We start from the raw sequence: 23141 nt of genomic DNA on the forward strand, positions 1-23141 counted from the left end.
ATTCTCTCTGTTATCCTCTCTGTTATTCTCTCTGTTATTCTCTCTGTTATTCTCTCTGTTCTTCTCTCTGTTCTTTACTCTGTTATTCCCTGTTATTCCCTGTTATTCTCTCTGTTATTCTCTCTGTTATTCTATCTGTTATTATATCTGTTCTTCTCCCTGTTATTCTCTCTGTTATTGTCTCTGTTATTCCATTTCTTGTTCTATCTGTTATTCTCCCTGTTATTCTATGTTATTCTCCCTGTTATCCTCTCTGTTATTCTCTCTGTTATTCTCTGTTATTCTCTCTGTTATCCTCTCTGTTACTCTCTCTGTTATTCTCTCTGTTATTCTCTGTTATTCTCTCTGTTATCCTCTCTGTTCTTCTCTCTGTAATTCTCTCTGTTACTCTCTCTGTTATTCTCTCTGTTATTCTCTGTTATTCTCTCTGTTATCCTCTCTGTTCTTCTCTCTGTAATTCTCTCTGTTATTCTCTTTGTTATTCTCTCTGTTATTCCATTTCTTGTTCTATCTGTTATTCTGTCTGTTATTCCATTTCTTGTTCTATCTGTTATTCTCTCTGTTATCCTCTCTGTTATTCTCCCTGTTCTTCTCTCTGTTCTTCTCTCTGTTCTCTCTGTTATTCCATTTCTTGTTCTCTCTGTTCTTCTCTCTGTTCTTCTCTGTTCTTCTCTCTGTTATTCTCTCTGTTATTCTCCCTGTTATTCCATTTCTTGTTCTATCTGTTATTCTCTCTGTTATTCTCTGTTATTCTCTCTGTTATCCTCTCTGTTCTTCTCTTTGTTCTTCTCACTGTTCTTCTCTCTGTTCTCTCTGTTATTCAATTTCTTCCCCCATCTATCCCGTCATCCTCCATCCCTATTGGCCCCACCCACTTCCTTTGTTGTAGTACATTGTGTTTGAGGCTGGACATGAGCCCCTCCGTGGCCACCAATCAGAGGAGAGCGTTTACCAGGTACAATACCAAGCCCCGCCCCTTACCTTTTGTAGAGTAGTCAACCCAGAGCTTTGTGTTACAATAGAATATGTATGTTTGTTAGAGAGCAGAGCAGTACACTCTGGATATTATTCTTTTTAAATAGTATACTCACAACGTTCCTAATTTAAATGATGAATAACATCTCAAATCCACAGTTCAGTGAAGTGCAGTCAAGGCCAGTTATTTTGTCAGACCAATTCATCAAGGCTTCTCTAGAGTCTATGTGGGATCCCTGCAGACATCCAGAGGTTTGACCTTCCCGTTTAGTTCAAGGAACCAAGAGCAGCTTCTAGGAACCTAGAATGTGATTTAATCCCCCCCCTCCTCCCTCCTCTCCTCCCTCCACCACTTCCCTTCTCCTCCCTTCACCTCCCTCCTCCTCTCTTCTCCTCCCCCTTCTTCCTCCCTCCTCCTCCCTCCTCCTCCAACTCCTCCTCCTCCCTCTATCTCCCTCCCCTACTCCTCTACTCCCTCCATCACCTCCCTCCTCTCTTTAACTCACCCCTCCTCCTTCACCTCTCCCTCCTTCCTCCCGCCTCCTCCCTTCTCCCCAAATCCTCCTCCTGCATCTACCTCCCGCCTCCCTCCTCCTCTCTTCTCCTCCCCCTCCTTCCTCCCTCCTCCTCCAACTCTTCCTCCTCTCCTCCCCCCATCACCTCCCTCCTCCTCTCTTTACCTCGCCCCTCCTCCCTCCATCTCCCCCTCCTTCCTCCCTCCCTCCTCCTTAAACTCCTCCTCCTCCTTCCGTCTCCCTCCCCTCCTCCCTTCTTTCTCCCCCCTACTCCTTCATCCTTCCTCCTCTCCTCCTCCTCCCTCCTCCTCTCCCTCACCTCTCTGAGGATGTAAGATGCATAGAGATTAATCACTTGCCATGCCATTTGATTTCTGAATGAAACAAGATCAATAGACAAGAAGAAATTGCAGCCCAATGCCAAGTTAGCCAGTCGAAAGAGAGAAAGGGAGGCCATATTGTTGAATACGGTTAATATATTAATGTGAGGAAAATGAAGAAAAGAGAGGAGAGGACAGGGCAGGACACGATCCTGCGTTGTCAGTTTCCATAGATTTAAACCTCTGGTTGAACATTGTATAAATGGAGAAAAGCAGCTGTGTGATCTTAATGTCCAAACAGAGAAGTAGCATGCACAATCTGACAGTACTGCTTACAATCAATATGAATTTAAGCAGAATTGATTCGAGAGCGGTACAACTGTCGAATTGTATTTGCATAACATTGCTTTTAGACCAGACCACAATATCACCATGTGTAGACCAGAGAGACATTCTGAAATGATGACAGAACAGTAGCTTTGAGACACTGCAGTAGAAAGGATTATTTTTTAAATAAATGAGTTTTTTTTCGTTCTCAGCCTTGGTAAATGGTGTTGCTCACTGTATTGTTTTATTTTGACTGGACCTCCAACTCAGGTCCCTACCGCTACCAGTCACCAGAAGGGAGAAGGGATCTATGACGTCCCAAAACGCCATTTTATGACTGTAGGTGTTTTGTTTTTGTTTTTTTGTTCGTCCACACCCCCCACAGGCAAACCTCTCTGTCTCTCTCAATGGAAAACCTCCCCTCTTCTTTAGTTTCCATTGATGAACCCCTGTCTGTGTGACCACTGTTATACACAGTATACATCCATAAACTGGTCATCGACTGGTTATCATCAGTGTGTGTCTAGGTCAACTATCTGATATAGATTTTTCTGGCCGAGGAATGATATATAGAAATAGAATGTACTGCTCTGGAATGATCAACCGTTGGGTCTTAGTCAACTCTAGAGGTATGATGATAAAATGATATTCAGGACTCATGCATAACCTTCCACAACAGATTCATGATTTGTCCCTCAAGCTTGGATGTTGCACCAGCTACAGATGGAGTCTTTGCTTCAAATCCTCCACACAATTTAAAATATGACTAGGAGGACTATTAGACATCAAAAAGGCGTAATGTCTTAAAGACAGAAGGTTTTTTGTCATTTTCAGTCTCAGTTGAATAGTGGGTTGTTCCATCTTCCTGGGAGGTGAATATGAGAGGTTTGCTGGTGGAGTTGTTGTTTGTTTGGTGGAGCTGCATGCAGACAGACAGAGGGGTCTCCTAGGTTACCACCCCACTCATAAAAACACCGTACCTGTATGCAGAGCAAATATATATTTTTTACAGCAGATTCATTTCTGACCACCAAAAATAGACAGGTCATGGATTAACTGTTAGTTTTTATGAGTTTCCACCATATCAGATGCACTAGTCGTTCTTCTTTATTTAAAGCTGGAATCTTTAATGGGGAAACTTCCACGTCCGTTTGTGATATTACAACAACAAAGAAGTTACTGTAAACAACCAACACTGTTTTTCCTCTCTGACATCATTGCACGTGCAATAGAAGAGCACAATATGTATCAACAAATGTTGTACCATGCCGCTCAAAGCTCCTCAGCTGGGCAACAAACGGCAACAAAGTGGAGCCGGCTTTATATACGGCAGGATTCCATCTTTAAGCCCATTGGTCAAGACGTACATGGAAACAGAAGAATGTGTGCTTACTTTTTCTCTTCGCATTCTTCCTGTGCACATCAACTATCTATGGTAGCTACACTGTCCCCCTGCTATCTCTCCCCAACACACATCATGCTAGCTGGTGTTGTATCAGTAGCTGCCTCCATATCTCTAAGAGTTACTGCTTGTCTGTTCATTCAGTTGGAGCTCTACTGAGAGCCTAGATGCCCAGCCTGACATGTTCAAGTTCAACTTTATCTGTTGAAAGAACACGATTCACAAGTAAACTTGAACTTGAACGTGTGTGTCACTCTGCCTGCCAGTCTGCCGGAGGGGAAGGCCTATAGAACTATAACCACACTACCTTACAGACACCTGCCTCAGCCCCCTTAAGGTTAAATGAGACTGTCAGACCAATACATCATGTATAACAACAATATGGTGTAATGTATGTACTGTATATGATTCGTTTCCTCCACATAATTCAAAGAGGGTATAGACAATGTTATGTTAACCCCACACACACACACTGACTGCTGTTTTCCCCTCATTTTCTCTATTCTTTGTGTGTGTGTGTGTGTGTGTGTGTGTGTGTGTGTGTGTGTGTGTGTGTGTGTGTGTGTGTGTGTGTGTGTGTGTGTGTGTGTGTGTGTGTGTGTGTGTGTGTGTGTGTGTGTGTGTGTGTGTCTATTTATTGCATGTAAATCCTGTGTGTGTTCCCGTGGTGATACATTGTCTGCTTGTGCATGGCGCCTGCAGTCTGTGACATACTGTACATTTCATGTGTCTAGCTGTAGAACCTCTGTCCATCCTCTCTACCTCCTCTGTATTGTAATTAAACTGTCAGAGCGCTGGACGTACATGGCCAGGGGGGTGAGACGTAGTAGTAGGAACGGTCACGTCTGCAATATGGGTCAGGTGGTTATATTGTCTTGGAGGAGGAACATGGTGGCCGCAAAAAGCACATGTATATAGCCTGAATCCTACCACCTAATGATATCATATTATCTTGTGTTTTAGGGGAATCACAATGGTAATGCATCATGGGACATCAGGGGATGATTTGATTGGTAGAGACGGACAGAGGAATATCTAATCAGCGTTCGTTAGATTGGACTGAATAACCCTTTTACCCAGCCAATTACAGAGCACCATGAGAGATTCATTTTAGATCCATTTTCTGATAATGAAATGAGAGGAAAGAAGAGCTAGATGTTTCTAAGCATCTCCAATACAATTTTATACAGTACACACACACACACACACACACACACACACACACACACACACACACACACACACACACACACACACACACAGGAGCACCGGAACACACACACACAGGAGCACCGGAACACACACACACACACACACACACAGGAGCACCGGAACACACGCAGGAGCCTAAGAACACATGCACAAACACACATAGCCACCCTACCCTGTTATAGATCAGTAGAATGTGTTATTACGATAAAGCAGATCTGGCTTTTGTTTTGTTGTGAAATGTCACTGTTCTCTTTCTCTGACCCTTTATCCCTGCACAGAACATCAACCACTTTGATCTGTTCGGAGACATGTCCACTCCCCCCTCGGTGAGTAACTGACCTTCCCATTCAAAATCATTTTGTATTAAGAATGATTTGTTGTGAGAGTAATACAGATGCTTTTCACTACAGGATGGCTCAAGTAAATAGATTGCAGGACCTCTATTCTAAGTAAATAGATTGCAGGACCTCTATTCTAAGTAAATAGATTGCAGGACCTCTATTCTAAGTAAATAGATTGCAGGACCTCTATTCTAAGTAAATAGATTGCAGGACCTCTATTCTAAGTAAATAGATTGCAGGACCTCTATTCTAAGTAAATAGATTGCAGGACCTCTATTCTAAGTAAATAGATTGCAGGACCTCTATTCTAAGTAAATAGATTGCAGGACCTCTATTCTAAGTAAATAGATTGCAGGACCTCTATTCTAAGTAAATAGATTGCAGGACCTCTATTCTAAGTAAATAAATTACAGGACCTCTATTCTAAGTAAATAGATTGCAGGACCTCTATTCTAAGTAAATAAATTGCATGACCTCTATTCTAAGTAAATAGATTGCAGGACCTCTATTCTAAGTAAATAGATTGCAGGACCTCTATTCTAAGTAAATAGATTGCAGGACCTCTATTCTAAGTAAATATATTGCAGGACCTCTATTCTAAGTAAATAGATTGCAGGACCTCTATTCTAAGTAAATAGATTGCAGGACCTCTATTCTAAGTAAATAAATTGCATGACCTCTATTCTAAGTAAATAGATTGCAGGACCTCTATTCTAAGTAAATAGATTGCAGGACCTCTATTCTAAGTAAATAGATTGCAGGACCTCTATTCTAAGTAAATAAATTACAGGACCTCTATTCTAAGTAAATAAATTACAGGACCTCTATTCTAAGTAAATAGTCACAATGATCCCAGTGAAATAATACAGTAGGTGCCTGGTTTAGACTTGTGTGTGGATGATTTGCCTTCAGATGCCCCCGTCCCCGGCCAACACTTTGGACCCCAGCAGGAGCCACCACCAGCACCAACACCAACACCCCCCAGAGTTGTTCACCGGCCCCTTCAGCCCCACCTCTGTCCCCTCAGGGTACATGACCATGGGGCCAGTCCAGGCAGCCCAGTGGGCCCAGCAGGGATCCTTCTCTGGCCAGGCCCAGACCCTGGCCTTTGGGGTGCAGGGGCCCCTCCAGGTGACCCAGGTCCTCCCGGGAGGCCAGCCCGTCATCTGGAGCCAGGCCAACATCTTCCCTGCCACCCAGCAGCAGTGGGCTGCCATGGCTGCCTACATGCCCGCCCAGGCCGTGGGCGTGGGGGGTCACCACCTCCCCATGATGGTGCCCATCACCACTGTGTGCCCTGGCCCCCAGGGCCTACACGGCGACCTCTCCTCCACCCCCTCCTCGGCCATCACCAGCCCCCAGCACCATGCGATGGACCCCGCCCTGCTCCAGCAGCTCCAGCAGCAGCACAGTCTCAGTGGGGATTCTGACGCGGGAGAAGGCCCCTCTTCGCTGGGCCTTGTCATGTTGGGCAGCAGGTGTGGAACACCTGGGCCGATGAGTCCCACTTCAATGGGTCTGGGTGCTGTGGGCAGGTGTGAGACGCCTGTTAGCTTTGTCATGATGGCGAGGTGTGAGACGCCCGGCCCTGGTCCAGTGAACGTGCCTCCTGACACCCTGGTCTGTAGCCAGCTGTGCCTGGGGTCACCGGCTGTGATGTCACCATTGGCCTTGACCCAGGAAGAGGAAGGCAGCTGTAGTGACCTTGACCTCTCTCGGATGACCTTGAGTCCTGGCACGTCCACCTCACCCTCCACTGACTCAGGTAAGCTCTCCCTACTGCCAGTCTCTGCTACATTCATACTAGACTAGATAGATAGTTACAGCACAAGTAAGTTAACCAACCCAAACCTTAACCTAACCCTAGCCCTACCCTATTTGATAACGTTCAATGCTTTATGTGAAAAAGGTACACCCAACAACCAAAACTCCTATACCTCCCACTCTCTCTCTGCAGCGTCCACCCCAGCCTCCCAACCTGGACCGTCCTCAGACTCCGCCTCGTCCCAGACCAGTGACCCCCCCACAGACCACTCTCCCATCCAAACACAGGCCACCCCCCCCAGCACCAGGGAGGATGACTCGGTGAGTCTCGAATAAGCTGGTCATGATGATATAATGATCTATCAAATAGTTGGTGGATAGTTGTCTTAATGGTTGAAGTTATTGAATTAACTTGTATCTGTGGATTATACTCGTGTGGTATTGACCATGCTCTCTACCCTCTCTCTCTCTCTCTCTCTCTCTCTCTCTCTCTCTCTCTCTCTCATTATATATATATATATATATATATATATATATATATATATATATATATATATATATATATATATATATATATATATATATATATGTGTGTGTGTAGGGCTTATGCACCAGGGCTCTGTCTCCCTGTCCATCCGGTGATGCTCCACCTGATTCTCCCCAGGCCCAGATCTGTCCACAGGAAGACAGTTAGAGAACACCGGGCTCTGGGTGGGTCTCCTCTCCTCTATTCTCCTCCACTCTCCTCTCCTTTCCTATACTCTCCCTCTCTTCAACCACCCACTTCTCTCCTCTCCTCATCCCACCCCTCTCCCGCTCTCTCCACCCCTCTTCTGTTCTATTGTCCAACCTTTTTGTATCCCCCTAAGGCTGCTTAAAACATCTCTGTTTTATTGATTGGTCTAACAACCCTTTACCGCTCAGTTCTCGTTCTCTGTGTCTGTCTGGGGTTTTTCCAGAGACACAGATCTCTTCTTTGTCTTTGAGTCTCTCTCTGTGTCTTTGCAACTGAATGGTTTTCAGACAATTATTTTGTTTAAGACTTACTTTATTATGGCTCTGTAATACGTTGTAAAATGGAACATTTCTGCATTGATTCTGTACGAGGACCTAAGGAACAATACTGCCACCTGCTGTCTATAGGCTCATAACTGCACATATTCCACACATGAGTATATCTGAAATTCTCTGTGTGTGTGTGTGTGTGTGTGTGTGTGTGTGTGTGTGTGTGTGTGTGTGTGTGTGTGTGTGTGTGTGTGTGTGTGCGTGTGCGTGTGTGTGTGCGTGTGCGTGTGTGCGCGTGTGAGTGTGTGTGCCTTGCTTGTATGTGTTTTAATGCTGGTCCCTCCCTTTCCAGTAGAAGGAACCTCTGTGACCGTCAGGAGGATAGAAGAAGATGAGAGGAGAGGAGGACAGTGGACTGAGAGATGGAGGAGAGGAGACTCTGGACTCCTATGTCCCTCCTAATAACTTGATTACACAGATCTCTGTTCTGGAGAATGCTGATATTGGCAGCCTAAAGCAGCAATATCATAGGTGGACAGCACAACACTCTCCTCACAAGCTGTCTTTCCCCCCCAGACAATCGGAAGCCATTTCTCCCATGAAGTGACCTATGATCTTTGACCAAACTGTAGCAGTGGGTCATTACCACGACAACTTCCTGCCACAGGTCAGTGGGCAGAGACACCTTATATATCATGTGACCTGGGAGGAATAATCAAACTGCATGGTCAGGATGAGGATTCTAATGGTTTCTAAGGATTAAATCATTTTTGGGGTGTTTTTGAGGAGGAATGGTGTCCTATGGGGTTATACCCTTCGTTTGGAGAACTGCCACCCGCCTCAGAGTACTCACTGTGTAGAACAGATGGATTTGCAAAATGTTTTCAAACAGCTGACTTGTTCCATTGGCATGAACAGACTATGTATTGTGGATCCAATGAAACACAGCAGAGACTGCGAGACAACTGTTCTCCATAGCTTCATAGCTTCCTTTTCAATGCTAAAAGATAAAAATATAATTTTTATTTTCTAAGCTGCGACTTCTGAGTTGACGCTTCTGAGCATTTTATGGATAACGAAAACAGCTTTGAGGCATCAGTCGAAAGAATTCCTGTTTGCCAAACTTCTATTTTGTAAATAAGATTTCCTCAAGACCCCTTACACCGGAAACTCTGTGCCAAAAGATAGGTCTGTCGTCTGCCTCTCTGATGCAACCTACCTATGGCTCTCTCAACTTTAAAGCAATGTCATACCAGCCCCTCTGTCTGTATTGTCTGGATGTTTGCTTTGCTTTCTTGCCAATTCATTTAACTTTTTTACTTTCTGTTTCTGTGTTGGGTTTGGTCAGTCAGTCTGTGACATATGAACTGTGAATCTGTGTTACACAACCATTGAATCAAAGATTCACGTATGACGTAACTCACTCTTTTGAAAAGGTCCTCACACACAAAATAAAATAAAAGATCCACAGGCCAATAAAGTCCCTGTCACTTTTACCTGGGGGGCATAACCTTGCTTTTAACTGTTTTAGACTACTGAACAGGTGTACTACCCATCCTTCAATGGTTGCTTTTAATCCCTATGTTGAACTACTCAACTGCTACCAGACCTGGGTTAAAATACTATTTAAACCTTCCAAATACTTTTGAGCATTTGCTTTAGCCTGCCTCGAGTGCCATGTTGGCGGGGTTTGCACTTTAGGGACTTTTCTATTGGTTCCATAGCAACGGGCAAGCTCAATCACACACCGCTAAAGTATTTGAAGTTATTTGAAATAGTATTTGAACCCAGGTCTGCTACACATGGGTGGTTTCTAGGAAACAAACCAATAAGCTAGTTGTGACGGCCCAGCCAGCAGTAGACTCCAGAGTGCATTACTATGCCTTATTATTATGGGTTGTGTTGCATTGTCCCGCCACTGTTATATCGTCATGTCATTGTATTTCAGTAACATGGTTGATTCATGCAACTAAAGGTTTGGGGCATATTGTAGGCCTGTCTGCTTCACGGAGTTACAAATGGCAAAACTTTAAAAGATTATGAAAGAATAGAGATATTATTGCTTTTACTTCTAGACTATGATGATAATATCTGTAACCCTGCTCGTATAAGAAAATGCTAAATTAAATGGTCCAACGATATTTTGTAAATTTTTATTTAGGAATTCCAACAGTCATGAAAAGAGAAAAGGACTTTTGTACGTATATTTCTTCCCATTCACTGTACTACTAATCCCCACTGTTCAGTCACAAATAAAATATCATGTGATTCCCACTTTGCTCCTGAATATTTGATTATGCTGCCAGTCAAACATTTTTAGAACTCTAAACTGAATATCACTCAAGCCTTGCTTATTTACACCTTGCACTAACATGTACGTTTCGTGATCTGATCAATATGTATGCAGATTATTTGACAGATATTCTTTCAAATATACAATATGCATTTATTTATTTATTTGAAGACAGTTACTGATGCCATAAGTCAAAGACCTATCTGTCAATGATTTTAGAGGACGGTATAATGATAATTTAAATGGTTTACCGTCCAGATCTGTTTACACTTGATTGATATCCAGACACAATGCGTGTCTAGCCTCATTTATTCCTGGTTATAACATGCGCCCTTGTCCTGCACTTGTACACATTCTGACTGTGCCCACATTTTTAGACTGGAGTAGATGATTAAAAGACACATTGTGATCTGATTGTGATCAGATCTTCCTGGCCACCTTTGGAGGTAGTCAGGGACCTATTGTTTCTGGATATCAAATCAAGTGTAAACAGATCTGGAAGGTCAAACCATTCTGCTTCATAGGTTGGCATTTATTGGGATGACTCATGTACTGGAGGCAGGTCTTCAGAGTGGTCACTAGCTGGCACAGCCACAAAGTCATAAAATCAGATTTTAAACCTTAACCCTAACCTTAACCACACTGCTAACCCTAATGCCTAACCCTAACCTTAAATGTAGACCAAAAAGTGAATTTGTGTTTTCATTAATTTTAACAATAGCCAATTTTGACTTTGCAGCTGACCCATTTAGCAGAAATCGCTAGATGGGTCATGATTAATGACAATAAACGTCATCGTGCTTCTGTTTCATTAATCACTAATAGATAATTATGTTGTGTTTGTAACCAATTGGGAAGGTGGTATTTACCACATACGACTGGGAGAAATCCACTTCAACGGCCCTCCAACTGGTAATTACTACTGGGAAACATGTCTGTCATCCTGAGGTCCCACTTCTCCCATATGCTGACCTCTGATGTCACATACTAAGGAAACATCGATAACAGCATTTTACGCAGTTAAATGCAACAACAAAATATTATTTATAAAAAGCAATCTATTAATATGCTTTTTGAACACTTTTTTCAAGCATGATAGCTGTACTTTTGGTTACCCACATGATTACAAACATAGCATTATTCAGTTTGGATTCCAGACAGGACATTTGTATTTTGTTCCAACACAATGGATCCAACAGAGGGTGCTGTGTTCCTGTTACAGTATTACCAGGGTTGTGTTCATTAGGGCAAAACCAGGGTTGTGTTCAATGTGACAAACCAGGGTTGTGTTCATTGTGACAAACCAGGGTTGTGTTCATTGTGACAAAACAGGGTTGTGTTCATTGTGACAAAACAGGGTTGTGCTCATTGTGACAAACCAGGGTTGTGTTCATTGTGACAAAACCATTAAGGAACATTTGGGATTGGAATTTCAGTTTACTCCCCGAATTGACTGAAATGGAATTGGCACCAAACCTGAAGGTCCTAAAAGACAACTAAACACACAGTGTGTGTTGACTAACTGGTCAGGGAAGCTCTGCTATGGGAAGCTAGACATTGGGAAACACAAAGTACAGAAGTCATGTTTGTTGGAGTGTTTATTTGATGTTGTCCCAGACCACCAAACCAAACGACTGACCCAGGGTCAGAGCATAAAGATGAGTCTATGTCCCCGATAATATTCATCAGTGTGTTTACAGACAGACCTACTGAACATTCACGCGCACACGCACACACACATACACACACACAAAAAGATTGAACACACTGTTGTGTCGTCCGGTTGGTGTCAGTCCTGATCCACCACCACTACCTTGTTCTCTGGATCCATGTTGACGCCTACAGTCAGCCCATGCTACTGCCCCCTCTGTGTTGCACTGTGCTGGCTCCTACTCTGGTAAGACCTTCATTAAGTCTATGTGTGTGGAAGATATAGATACAAGGGCAATGGCAGTCCTCTACAAGCATCAAGACTCTATACAGTTGACATACAATGTATGATTTAGTGTGAGGTTAATTTGCAGTACACTTACTCCTGATCGTAAGGTTTTAGACTGAAGCCTTAGCTGGGTACAACGAGAGGGAACATTATTCTGGATTTAAACTGTGGACTGTTGAAATCAATGACACGGTCGACAGAGAATAAAACATGGTGTGTGTTATCAGGAGGAGGAACAGATGGATGATGATGGTGCTGATGACAAAAGGTCAGTTGTACAACTGAATGGATTCAACTGAAATGTGTCTTCTGCTTTTAACCCAACCCCTCTGAATCAGAGAGGTGCAGGGGGCTGCCTTAATCAACATACACATCTTCAGCACCCAGTGGGTTAACTGCCTTGTTCAGGGGCAGAACGACAGATTTTTACCTTGTCAGCTCGAGGACTCGATCCAGCAACCTTCCGGTTACTGGCCCAAAGCTCTAACCACTAGGCTACCTGCTGCTCATGAGTATGATGATGATGATGATGGTAGTGGTGGTGATGATGATGAGGAAGAGGAGGTTGGGTAGGAGGATGTTGATAAACCTGTTAGTGGAGAGTCTAGGTGGAGAGTCTAGGTGGTGCAGGTTGCTGTTTGTAATCCACTTTGCATGGATAAAGACAACGGGAGTAGCTAACCAATGATAACGAACGTGTGATGTACTTCACATTCTGTGTATTGATTGGGTAATGCAGCCTTCTGTGAGACTTTATCACTGAGAAAAGGCGTTACAGTAACTGGGACACTTGCATAAAGATTGGTTATACTATAGCACTCAAACTGTTTTCAATTATATTTTATTCTCTCTCTTCCTTCCCCATCCCCCCACCTCTCCCCCCCCCCTCCCTACCCCCACTCCCTCTCCCTCCCTCCACTCTCCACTCTCCTCTCCCTCTCCCCTCTCCCCTCCCCCCTCTCTCTAACCCCTTCACCCTCTCCCCCCACCCCCCCTCCCTTCCTCTCCTCCTCCCTCCCCCCCCCTCTCCCCCTCCCTCCCTCCCCTCTCCCCCTCCCTCCCTCCCTCCCTCCCTCCCCTCTCCCACGCCTCTCCCCCTCCCTCCCTCCCCTCTCCCCCTCCCTCCCTCCCCTCTCCCACTCCCCTACCACACCTCTCCCCCTCCATCCATCCTCTCTCTCCCCTCCCTCCTCTCCCCCTCCTCTAGAGGACACAGTGAAAGGCAGCATGGTGGAGGACTTTGTCTCTGTGGTTAGAGGGGGTGACAGTGAGTCCATCACCTCACTGGCTGCCAAGAAGCTGCCCACGCCACAACTGATGAGACTGTGGGGAGAAGCTGTGCATTACAACCCTGACTTCATCCGCAGAGCGGTGGGAATACTGTCTCTCTTTCTACATCTCCTTTTCTCTTCAGCAACCTAGGACCCTTTCTCTATTTATCTCGCTCTCTATCTCCCTCTGTCTGTCTCTCTCTCTCTATCTCCCTCTGTCTGTCTGTCTCTCTCTCTCTGTCTCTCTCTCTCTCTCTCTGTCTCCCTTCCTCCGTCTGTCTCTCTCTCTCTGCCTCCCTCTGTCTCCCTTCCTCCGTCTGTCTCTCTCTCTCTGCCTCCCTGCCTCCGTCTGTCTCTCTCTATCTCCCTGTCTCTATCTCTCTCTCTCCCTCTCTCTGTCTCTCTCCTTCCGTCTCTCCCTCTCTGTCTCCCTCCCTCCGTCTCTCTCTGTCTCCCTCCCTCCATCTGTCTCTCTCTCTCTCTCTGCCTCCCTGCCTCCGTCTGTCTCTCTCTCTCTCTGTCTCCCTCTCTCTGTCTGTCTCTCTCTATATCCGTCCGTCTGTCTCTCTCTATATCCGTCCATCTGTCTCTCTCTATATCCGTCCGTCTGTCTCTCTCTATATCCGTCCATCTGTCTCTCTCTATATCCGTCCGTCCCTCTCTCTGTCTCCCTCTGTCTGTCTGTCTCTCTCTAAGTCTCCCTCTGCCTGTCTCTCACCCTCTTTACCTCCTTCTCTCTATATATATTAGTCTGTCTATAGGTGTCCTCTACCTGTCTGTCAGACTCCAGTCCTGAGCTGGTTGTGATGATGTTAAAGTGTTGTTGTTGTCTGTGTGACAGACGCGACTGCGATATGAGCTGGTGACCTCCAGAGACTTCTCCCGTGCTATCTCCCTGAAGAAGAACCTGATGAGACAGCTCCTGCCGCTATGCTAAACACCGTCCCTCCTGCCTGCTTCAAAAACAGATGGGCTTTTCTTAAAAGACTCCCTCCCTCCTCAATCCAACTATACTTTAGATTTATAAACCTATGAGAGATGGCGATGATGATGATGCTGAGGATGATGATCATCACAATGATAACAATGTCTTCATCTCTCTCATTAGGCTCTAGATGTGAGTGTGTGTCCATCTGGCTAAAGTGGGCTGGAATGTGAGATCACCCAACGACCAGTTCAGCCTCTTAATAAAAACACAAACCTACATGAAAATACCTTCACCTGTAGCTTAAACATCACTATTTAATTTCCACAGTATTGCCATTTCCATACTATTATGGAGGTTTAACCGTTTAACCTTTGACCCTAACAGATATAGCCATAGCTGGAGCCTGCTGGGGTTCGTGGTCGCCCTGCAAGGAGAGGACTAAGACAAGGAGCCACCAGTGTAACAACCCTGCAACAGAGGCATGGCCTGCAGAGGACTGGAATTGACTGTTTCTGATATTGTCCCAGACTCTTAATTGAAATAAAGCTAATAGGGGCGGCAGGTAGCCCAGTGGTTAGAGCGTTGGGCCAGTAACCAGCAGGTAGCCTAGTGGTTAGAGCGTTGGGCCAGTAACCAGCAGGTAGCCTAGTGGTTAGAGCGTTGGGCCAGTAACCAGCAGGTAGCCCAGTGGTTAGAGCGTTGGGCCAGTAACCAGCAGGTAGCCTAGTGGTTAGAGCGTTGGGCCAGTAACCAGCAGGTAGCCTAGTGGTTAGAGCGTTGGGCCAGTAACCAGCAGGTAGCCCAGTGGTTAGAGCGTTGGGCCAGTAACCAGCAGGTAGCCCAGTGGTTAGAGCGTTGGGCCAGTAACCAGCAGGTAGCCTAGTGGTTAGAGCGCTGGGCCAGTAACCAGCAGGTAGCCTAGTGGTTAGAGCGTTGGGCCAGTAACCAGCAGGTAGCCTAGTGGTTAGAGCGTTGGGCCAGTAACCAGCAGGTAGCCTAGTGGTTAGAGCGTTGGGCCAGTAACCAGCAGGTAGCCCAGTGGTTAGAGCGTTGGGCCAGTAACCAGCAGGTAGCCTAGTGGTTAGAGCGTTGGGCCAGTAACCAGCAGGTAGCCTAGTGGTTAGAGTGCTGGGCCAGTAACCAGCAGGTAGCCTAGTGGTTAGAGCGTTGGGCCAGTAACCAGCAGGTAGCCTAGTGGTTAGAGCGTTGGGCCAGTAACCAGCAGGTAGCCTAGTGGTTAGAGCGTTGGGCCAGTAACCAGCAGGTAGCCCAGTGGTTAGAGCGTTGGGCCAGTAACCAGCAGGTAGCCCAGTGGTTAGAGCGTTGGGCCAGTAACCAGCAGGTAGCCTAGTGGTTAGAGTGCTGGGCCAGTAACCAGCAGGTAGCCTAGTGGTTAGAGCGTTGGGCCAGTAACCAGCAGGTAGCTTAGAGCGTTGGGCCAGTAACCAGCAGGTAGCCTAGTGGTTAGAGCGTTGGGCCAGTAACCAGCAGGTAGCCTAGTGGTTAGAGCGTTGGGCTAGTAACCGAAAGGTTGCTAGATCGAATCCCCGAGCTGACAAGGTATAAATATGTTGTTCTGCCTCTGAACAATACAGTTAACCCACTGTTCCTAAGCCATCATTGTAAATAAGAATTTGTTCATAACTGACTTGCCTAGTAAAGGAATTGGAAGTGTTGTGCCTGTGTTACAGTATGTTTTTTATAGTGACAGTGAGATAACTGAGGAGATAAAACTGAGGAGATAAAACATATTCGGCACATGTGACAAATAAAACAAAATGATTTGATAATCGAGAATATCTTTAACTGTTTTTATTTCTGAACAAACCTTTTAACCCTCATCTTTCTGGCCAGATAAAAAGACAGAGTTGGTAACATAATGAACATCATTGGTATTCACTCCTACTTCCTGGTGTAGTTTTGAAATCTGTGCCCCCTGCCGTGCTGTGACCCGTCTGGCTGGTGACATCAACAGCGTTGGTTCTGGGAGGAGGAGCCAAGGCAGGTGGCGCCCCCATCTGGCTGGGGGTTGTCACATGACCGTCGGCGGGTCTTACTTCCTGACTGACAGGAAGACCACGCCCCCCAGCAACTCCAGGCCCCGTCCGTCGTGGAACCTATCAGACGACAGAATGCCAGGCTCTGTGTCACCCACTCATCTAATTCTCTACACCTACTAACTCAAGAGCATAGTTACTGTAGTAAGGTGTGGCACTTGCTGTCATCTGATGGCAGATATAAGTAACTGCATTTAATAGCACTGTCACGCCCACCTTTCCTGAGGGTGTCCTCGCAGGCTTCCCCTCTGAAGCCCTGCTTGCAGATGCAGTAGCAGGAGGTCTGGGAGAGGACAGGGATGCCGTCATGCCTGCAGGGGGCACAGCGACAGGAGTTGAACTGGAGCAGGTACTCCTCCCACGCCCTCCTCAGGTGGGCCGGCCGCGCCCCCACGTGGTCCCCAACTGTGCTCAGACGCACCAGCTCATATATGGGCAGGGTCTGGGGAGAGGGGGGGAGAGGAGGGAAGAGGAGACCATGCTTGATGAGTTACTTGATGTGTTTGTGCATATTGAATGTACTATGTTTGAATGCACTGTATATAAAGTAAACACATGTAAAAGTACCATGTTTCAAGTAGCATGCACAGATGTAATGTCCAGCACCATCTGTGTGCTGAATACACAATGTATATATACACTGGTTGACTGGCACTCCCCCACCATTGTAAAAAATATTCCTGAAGCTATAGAAATGCATTTATGAATGTCTACATTTGTTTTTGTCATGTTTATTTTATTACAGACTTTTAAATTATGTTATGTGAGCTAAACATACAGTATATACACAAACATTTCTTAAAGTAACATTTTTTGAAAGTTCTAATGTTACTGTCCCTGTAACAGTTTAACTTTAGTCCGTCCCCTCGCCCTGACCCAGGCGCGAACCAGGGACCCTCTGCACATATCAACAACAGTCACCCACGAAGCATCGTTACCCATCGCTCCACAAAAGCCACGGCCCTTGCAGAGCAAGGGGAACCACTACTTCAAGGTCTCAGAGCAAGTGACGTCACCGATTGAAAGGCTATTAGCGCGCATCACCGCTAACTAGCTAGCCATTTCACATCCGTTACATCCCCACTACAACCACAAAAACACTTAAAAACATGTAATTTTGTCCTTGAAAGATTTAATTGAAATACTGTAGAATTCCATTCATTCCTATGGAGGACTGCTCCTACTGGGGAGTGCCAATATGGCTGACCGGTGGCTTCAAAGCCTCTCAATGGCCAATACATCGCGTCAGCAATCCAGGGTTTATATACATCATTGGCTATATACAGTGTGTTTAGGTATATCTGTAAGTAAATGCTATTATACCTCATACTCGATGAGCGTTGGGTTGTACTTGAGAGAAAGGCCCCACTTCCTGTATGTGTCAGGGTCCTTGATGGCCAGCAGACCCCCACTACTTCCTGTACTGCCCCCCTTCACCAGCGTCACAATGTCCTTGATCAAACTGGAGCTGCCATCCGTCTCTGGGTTACAGAGGGAAATCATCAATTACCCACCTGGGTCCATCTCAATTCAGTAAACTCAGGAAGTAAACTGCAATTCCAGTATACTTACTGAATGAACTCATTTGAAATGGAATAGACCCTATCCCTGTTACCCACAATTGCTCTAAATGAATGTTACTACCAGAAAGTCAGAAAGTTGAACAACAATATACATTTGAAAAGAGAAATCTGGTGTTGTTAGAAAAAGTAGGAAATGTTAACCAAGGTGACCTTTGCTAGATAAGGTCGGTTGGGACGATCACACACCTTTTTCATAAGAGCCAGTGCTTTTGCAACCTTTGAGTTCAAGTTTGCCTCCAACTTCTACCTGCTTCGTCTTGCCTAGAGGACTGCTTATGCCAATGGATCCACCCAAACACCCTTTAAGTTGTCCCGCATCAATCTCTGTTAAAAGTCAAGAGCAAAAACAAGTTTTGGAATAATCATTAAATTCACACAGAAATGGACTCTTCAAATATACCATTGACTATAATAACTCACATGATAATATTATATGGTTCCTTCCAAAATATAGAAAGGTCTAAAAATCCTTCACACCTTTTCCACCACTGACCCAATCTGAAACATCGCTCACTCATTCAACGACAGCATCACAGAAATAAAAAAAGACACCATACTAGATGTTTCCATGGCGGTTTTGTTGACGACCGCCACATACTCCAGGATCCCTCCCATGATGCCCTGGGTGACGTAGTGCGTTCCGTAAGTGTTGAGGAAGCGGGAGTACAGGCCAAAGTCATACTTCTCCTCAGGAAGCTCCATAAGGGACAGGTACATGTCTTCATGAAGCATCAGCCCCTCGCTCCTCATCTTAAACTGGGCTGTCTGAACTTTAGACTGCATCCTGATGAAGCCAAGCTCCTGAGGGACAAAGGAGAACACAGAACTGTATTTGTATAGAGCTTTTCAGCTTCATACATGCTCAAATTAGAAATATAGGACTCAGGGTTTTCATTTCAGGATGGATGTTACGTCCCATCTGTTCTCGTTCACTACCCTTCGTGGATCTGAGAAAACAAGGTTGTAGGCAGTAGCTTCCTGGAATAAAACGCAGCCAGGAACCTACTACAGTTGTGTTCCCTGGGTATAAAGAGGCTGTTTTTCGGTTGGTATTATTTAAGACATATTCTCTTACCTGATTGGTGTATTTTGTTAGATTTTTTAGAAACTCAGTCTCCACATTCCCTGATACTCCAAACTCCACGTACTGAATCCCAACAGTAACACCCAGATTAAAAGAATTTTCCGTCTTTCTGGCTTTCAGCAATGTGGCCATATCTTCATAAAACTCTGAGGAGGCTTCAGAAGTAGCCTGGGCCTAGAATAACGCAAAAATAACAAAACACATATTACTTTTTTCAAATATCATTGATAAGTTGAGGATTGTAAAAAGTTTACATTTTGTGACATGACGATGCATACAGTACAGTACCGTACCATGAAGCGGTATGTATGGAAGTTGTAGGGTTTACGATAGTTTTTCTCATCTTCGTTATAATGTAAATTCTCACAGAAGGCATCATATATGAGTTTTCTCCATTCTCCATTGTAAACATATTCACACTGTCCTCCATAGTATTGTGGGTCAAGAACGTGGTCCACAAATTCTCCTGTCAGTATGTTAAAGCTAGGAACATAAAGAGCAATACTTTGTTGTTGTTTCAAATGAGGTGTGTGTGTGTGTGTGTGTGTGTGTGTGTGTGTGTGTGTGTGTGTGTGTGTGTGTGTGTGTGTGTGTGTGTGTGTGTGTGTGTGTGTGTGCAGCACAAACAGCAACATGTATTTTGTGTGTCAGATGCATACTGATGTTCCCACTTATTATGACTGTTGATTACCCCTGCCCTCTGACCCCTGCTTACCCCTGAGTGCCGCGGCCAGCTCCAGGGATGGGTAGCAGTGTGGAACACTTGTCCTGTCTGTAGTCCACCTGCTCACAGTCCTTCTCATCAGACTCGTCGTCACAGTCGACCTCACCGTTACAGCGAAGCGCCTGACTCACACAACGACCTAAGTACAGATGGACGCACGCACGCACGCACGCACGCACGCACGCACGCACGCACGCACGCACGCACGCACGCACGCACGCACACACACACACACACACGCTCATTACAAGCACGTATGCACACACACACAAACCCACATGAAAACCACATGAAACATTTGGAGACAAAAGAAGACTCAACACATTGTACGCTTGGCTTGAGGTGATGTATATTGTGTACTTACCTGTGGCATTGCAGGTGAATCTTTCTCCACAGATGTCTGGTTCCCAACACACTGCCTGTGCTGTGGGGCATGCCAGCTCTTCCCACTGACTGTCCAAACATTGTCTCCCACCAAACTGGGACGCTTTCTCCATGTAACGGAAACGAAACTGGGCAATATAAATAAAGAACACAAAAATGAGAATTGTTTTTGTGGAACAGCAGATCATTGTGTGTCATAGAAACTATAGTTTATCATTTAGTCCCAAGCCTTGAACATGAAGCAACCCTTTACCTTCTTGTCTGTGCAGGAGTCACAAGGGGTCCATGACGACCACATTTTCATCTTACAGTTGATAGGAGCTGGTTTGTTTACACTCCTGACCCTCCTCATAGCAGATTGCCCTGCTCTTCAGTCCAATACAAATACCATTACAGTTTCAAGCTTCACAGACATTTTACATTGAAGTAGAGCGATTCCACAACAGCGGGAGAAGAAAATATTTTTGTTATCTTAGAGTTTCTGGCAATTCTCACATAGAAATGTAATTGGGAGGAAGTATGTGTGATATGCTTTTTCGATTTACATCACAAAACTTTTTTTTTTTTTAATCATGGTGGAAGTTGCCATTATTGGCTCTTTTTAGACCTATACATGCCTATACATGATCTGTGAACCATATACGATACAGACATCTGGGTGTCATTATACCCCTGATAGTGTGCTCTGACATATGGAGTATGTCTAGATTCTGAAATACACATTTTCACACAAATTTATTCTACATAAAAAAATATTTATATAAATATCTCAAAACTATCATTTTGGATTTTGTTCATTTTAAGTACAAGTAGATCACATTTCCAAAGTGGGCTCTGCTAATTCTGAAATTCTGATCAATTTTATGAACACCAGCAATACTGTAAATGGTAAATGGTTTCTAAGGGAACACCCTCTGCTGGTGATTTGCTGAATATGCAATCCTGAAGGAGGGCTGTGATTGGTTAATGACCTACAGTATAATGTCAATTTATATATATAAAATGGGTCATATCATTAAAAGTACCAGAGCCACTCTGGAAATGTGATGGGTTTGAAGAGTGTATTGTTTCAAACAATATGTATAAAGAAGAGCTTCATCAAAAAGGGTCATTTTGAAATATTAATTTTAAATAGTTTTAATGTTGAATAGATTCATGTGAAAATGTATATTTCAGAATCTATACATCTAGACATATGTTAGAGCACACTCGGAGTATAATGACACCAAGATGTTGTCTGTATCATGTACGGTTAGCATATTATATGGTCTGACAGGAGGCATGCCTAGTGGTTAAGATCATTGTGCCAGTAACCGAAAGGTCGCTGGTTCAAATCGCCGACTAGTCTAACGATGTGCCCATGAGCAAGGCTCTTTACCCTAGTTGCTCTGGATAAGCGTGTCTGTAAAATGCATGCACTCTGTGCTGCCCACCGCATCAAGCCATCTCTGAAATGTACACAAATACCTGCACTATATGGCATTTAAATATATTCATACTGATAATGCACATCAGCTGTATACAGTACCCATTCTCTTATAGCTCTATGCTCATTCTACCTAGTTGTACATAATGTATGTAAACATCGTGTAAACTCTGCTGTCTGTATTCTGTCTCTAAATGATCATCATGATTTTCTCAAAAATGGTTTGTGATACAAATGTAAAAAGTATTTCAGTCATTCTACCTCCCAATGAAGTTTCAGTGTGAGAATTGCCAGAACAATCTGAGATACCAGTAATAGTTTCTGCTCCTGCTGGAATCACCCAGTAGTAGTAAATAAAAGTAGTAGTATTTCTAGTAAAAACTACAGAAATCTACCTGGTTTCAGCCATATTCCATGAGTACTCCGTTGCCTCTACAGTGAGAGATTTGTTTAAAACCAGCAGCAGAATGTAGGAGCCCAATAATGCACATATCAGTCTATCCATATTAGAAATAAAAGAGCTCCTTGATGAAAATGAGCTCATGTTAAGCTTTGTTTAGATGACTGATAGTTGTCATCCTGGGGAAAGTGCACTCATGTCATAAGACAGACTCTCCAGTCCACAGTAAATGATTGATCAAGGGTAAACACATGCTCTAACAGTTGGGAAATATATTTTTCGTAATATCACACACATAGGCCTACACAAGCACAACCCATCCTGGCACACTCACTTCCAAAATTCGCAGTACAAAACACACACACACACACACACACACACACACACACACACACACACACACACACACACACACACACACACACACACACACACACACACACACACACACACACACACACACACACACACACACACACACACACACACACAGGTCGTTCCATGAATAGAGCATATTTTGAGTAGTGTAACTTGGTCAAACAAAACAACTTTCACCTCATTTTAATGTTCTGTCATAAAGAGCACATGTTTACTTTATACAAAAAAACGTGTTTGGGGGAATGTAAGCGTGTTGTGTGCAACGTGGAGGGGAAATTGATTTGTTAAAACATTTGTAGACTATCTATTTATGGGTAACAGGGTTGATGTGATATTATGCTGTACACGCTGTCACTGAAAACAACATTTAAAGAACAGTTTCACCATATTAAAACAAGAGTTCAGTTCACGTAATAGGGTTGACCTTAAAAGGAGGGACGAAAGTAAATGAATCACTAATCACATGAAATAAATAATGATCTTCAGAAATGACTTTGTCAAAGCAACAATAACTAGGGCTTGACAATGATGGTGAAAATCTTTGAGGACATGTATTCCATTGTTAGAGCGGTCACTCGACTATTTTGTCAATATAACAGGCAACGTTTGAGTCATGGATAACTGCCTACATAAAGCGTGTCTGAAGTGGGCGTGTCTGAAGTGGGAGGCTCAACAGTGGGTGTATGGAACGCAGATCAGCTAATTGTGCAGATTTGTTGCCACACAAGACTATTTTGCATGGCTCTTCTCCAGGTACGCCGACAGCGGCGGACGAACATCTGGGCCCAGGGTATGTTGATACCACATGGGCCC

General features: G+C 44.4%; 2 protein-coding genes across 2 annotated transcripts in view; one reads left to right on the forward strand and one right to left on the reverse strand.

Annotated features, from left to right (window-relative positions):
• LOC120055334 (disabled homolog 1-like) overlaps positions 1–14935 on the forward strand; it is a 46681-nt gene extending 31746 nt beyond the window's left edge. Inside the window, exons 7-16 of the mRNA XM_039003208.1 lie at positions 890–955; positions 2408–2476; positions 5030–5077; positions 6005–6857; positions 7050–7177; positions 11954–12051; positions 12321–12361; positions 13301–13506; positions 14206–14296; positions 14662–14935. Of these exons, the coding sequence (XP_038859136.1) occupies positions 890–955; positions 2408–2476; positions 5030–5077; positions 6005–6857; positions 7050–7177; positions 11954–12051; positions 12321–12361; positions 13301–13506; positions 14206–14296; positions 14662–14798 (1737 nt within the window). The 3' untranslated portion in view covers positions 14799–14935. The remainder of the gene's footprint in view (positions 1–889; positions 956–2407; positions 2477–5029; positions 5078–6004; positions 6858–7049; positions 7178–11953; positions 12052–12320; positions 12362–13300; positions 13507–14205; positions 14297–14661) is intronic.
• Positions 14936–16089: 1154 nt separating this feature from the next.
• Positions 16090–22141, reverse strand: c8a (complement component 8, alpha polypeptide). The gene is made up of 11 exons (XM_039004110.1): positions 21946–22141; positions 20378–20492; positions 20105–20252; positions 19732–19879; positions 19310–19499; positions 19008–19190; positions 18490–18733; positions 18119–18256; positions 17673–17830; positions 16566–16791; positions 16090–16409 (listed from the first exon to the last, which is right to left on the reverse strand). The coding sequence occupies exons 1-11, from the start codon at positions 22092–22094 to the stop codon at positions 16261–16263; spliced, it is 1848 nt and encodes a 615-aa protein (XP_038860038.1). The 5' UTR covers positions 22095–22141; the 3' UTR covers positions 16090–16260.
• Between the last annotated feature and the right edge of the window lie 1000 nt (positions 22142–23141).

This window comes from Salvelinus namaycush, chromosome 11 (assembly GCF_016432855.1).
Source record: "Salvelinus namaycush isolate Seneca chromosome 11, SaNama_1.0, whole genome shotgun sequence".
NCBI lineage: Eukaryota > Metazoa > Chordata > Actinopteri > Salmoniformes > Salmonidae > Salvelinus > Salvelinus namaycush.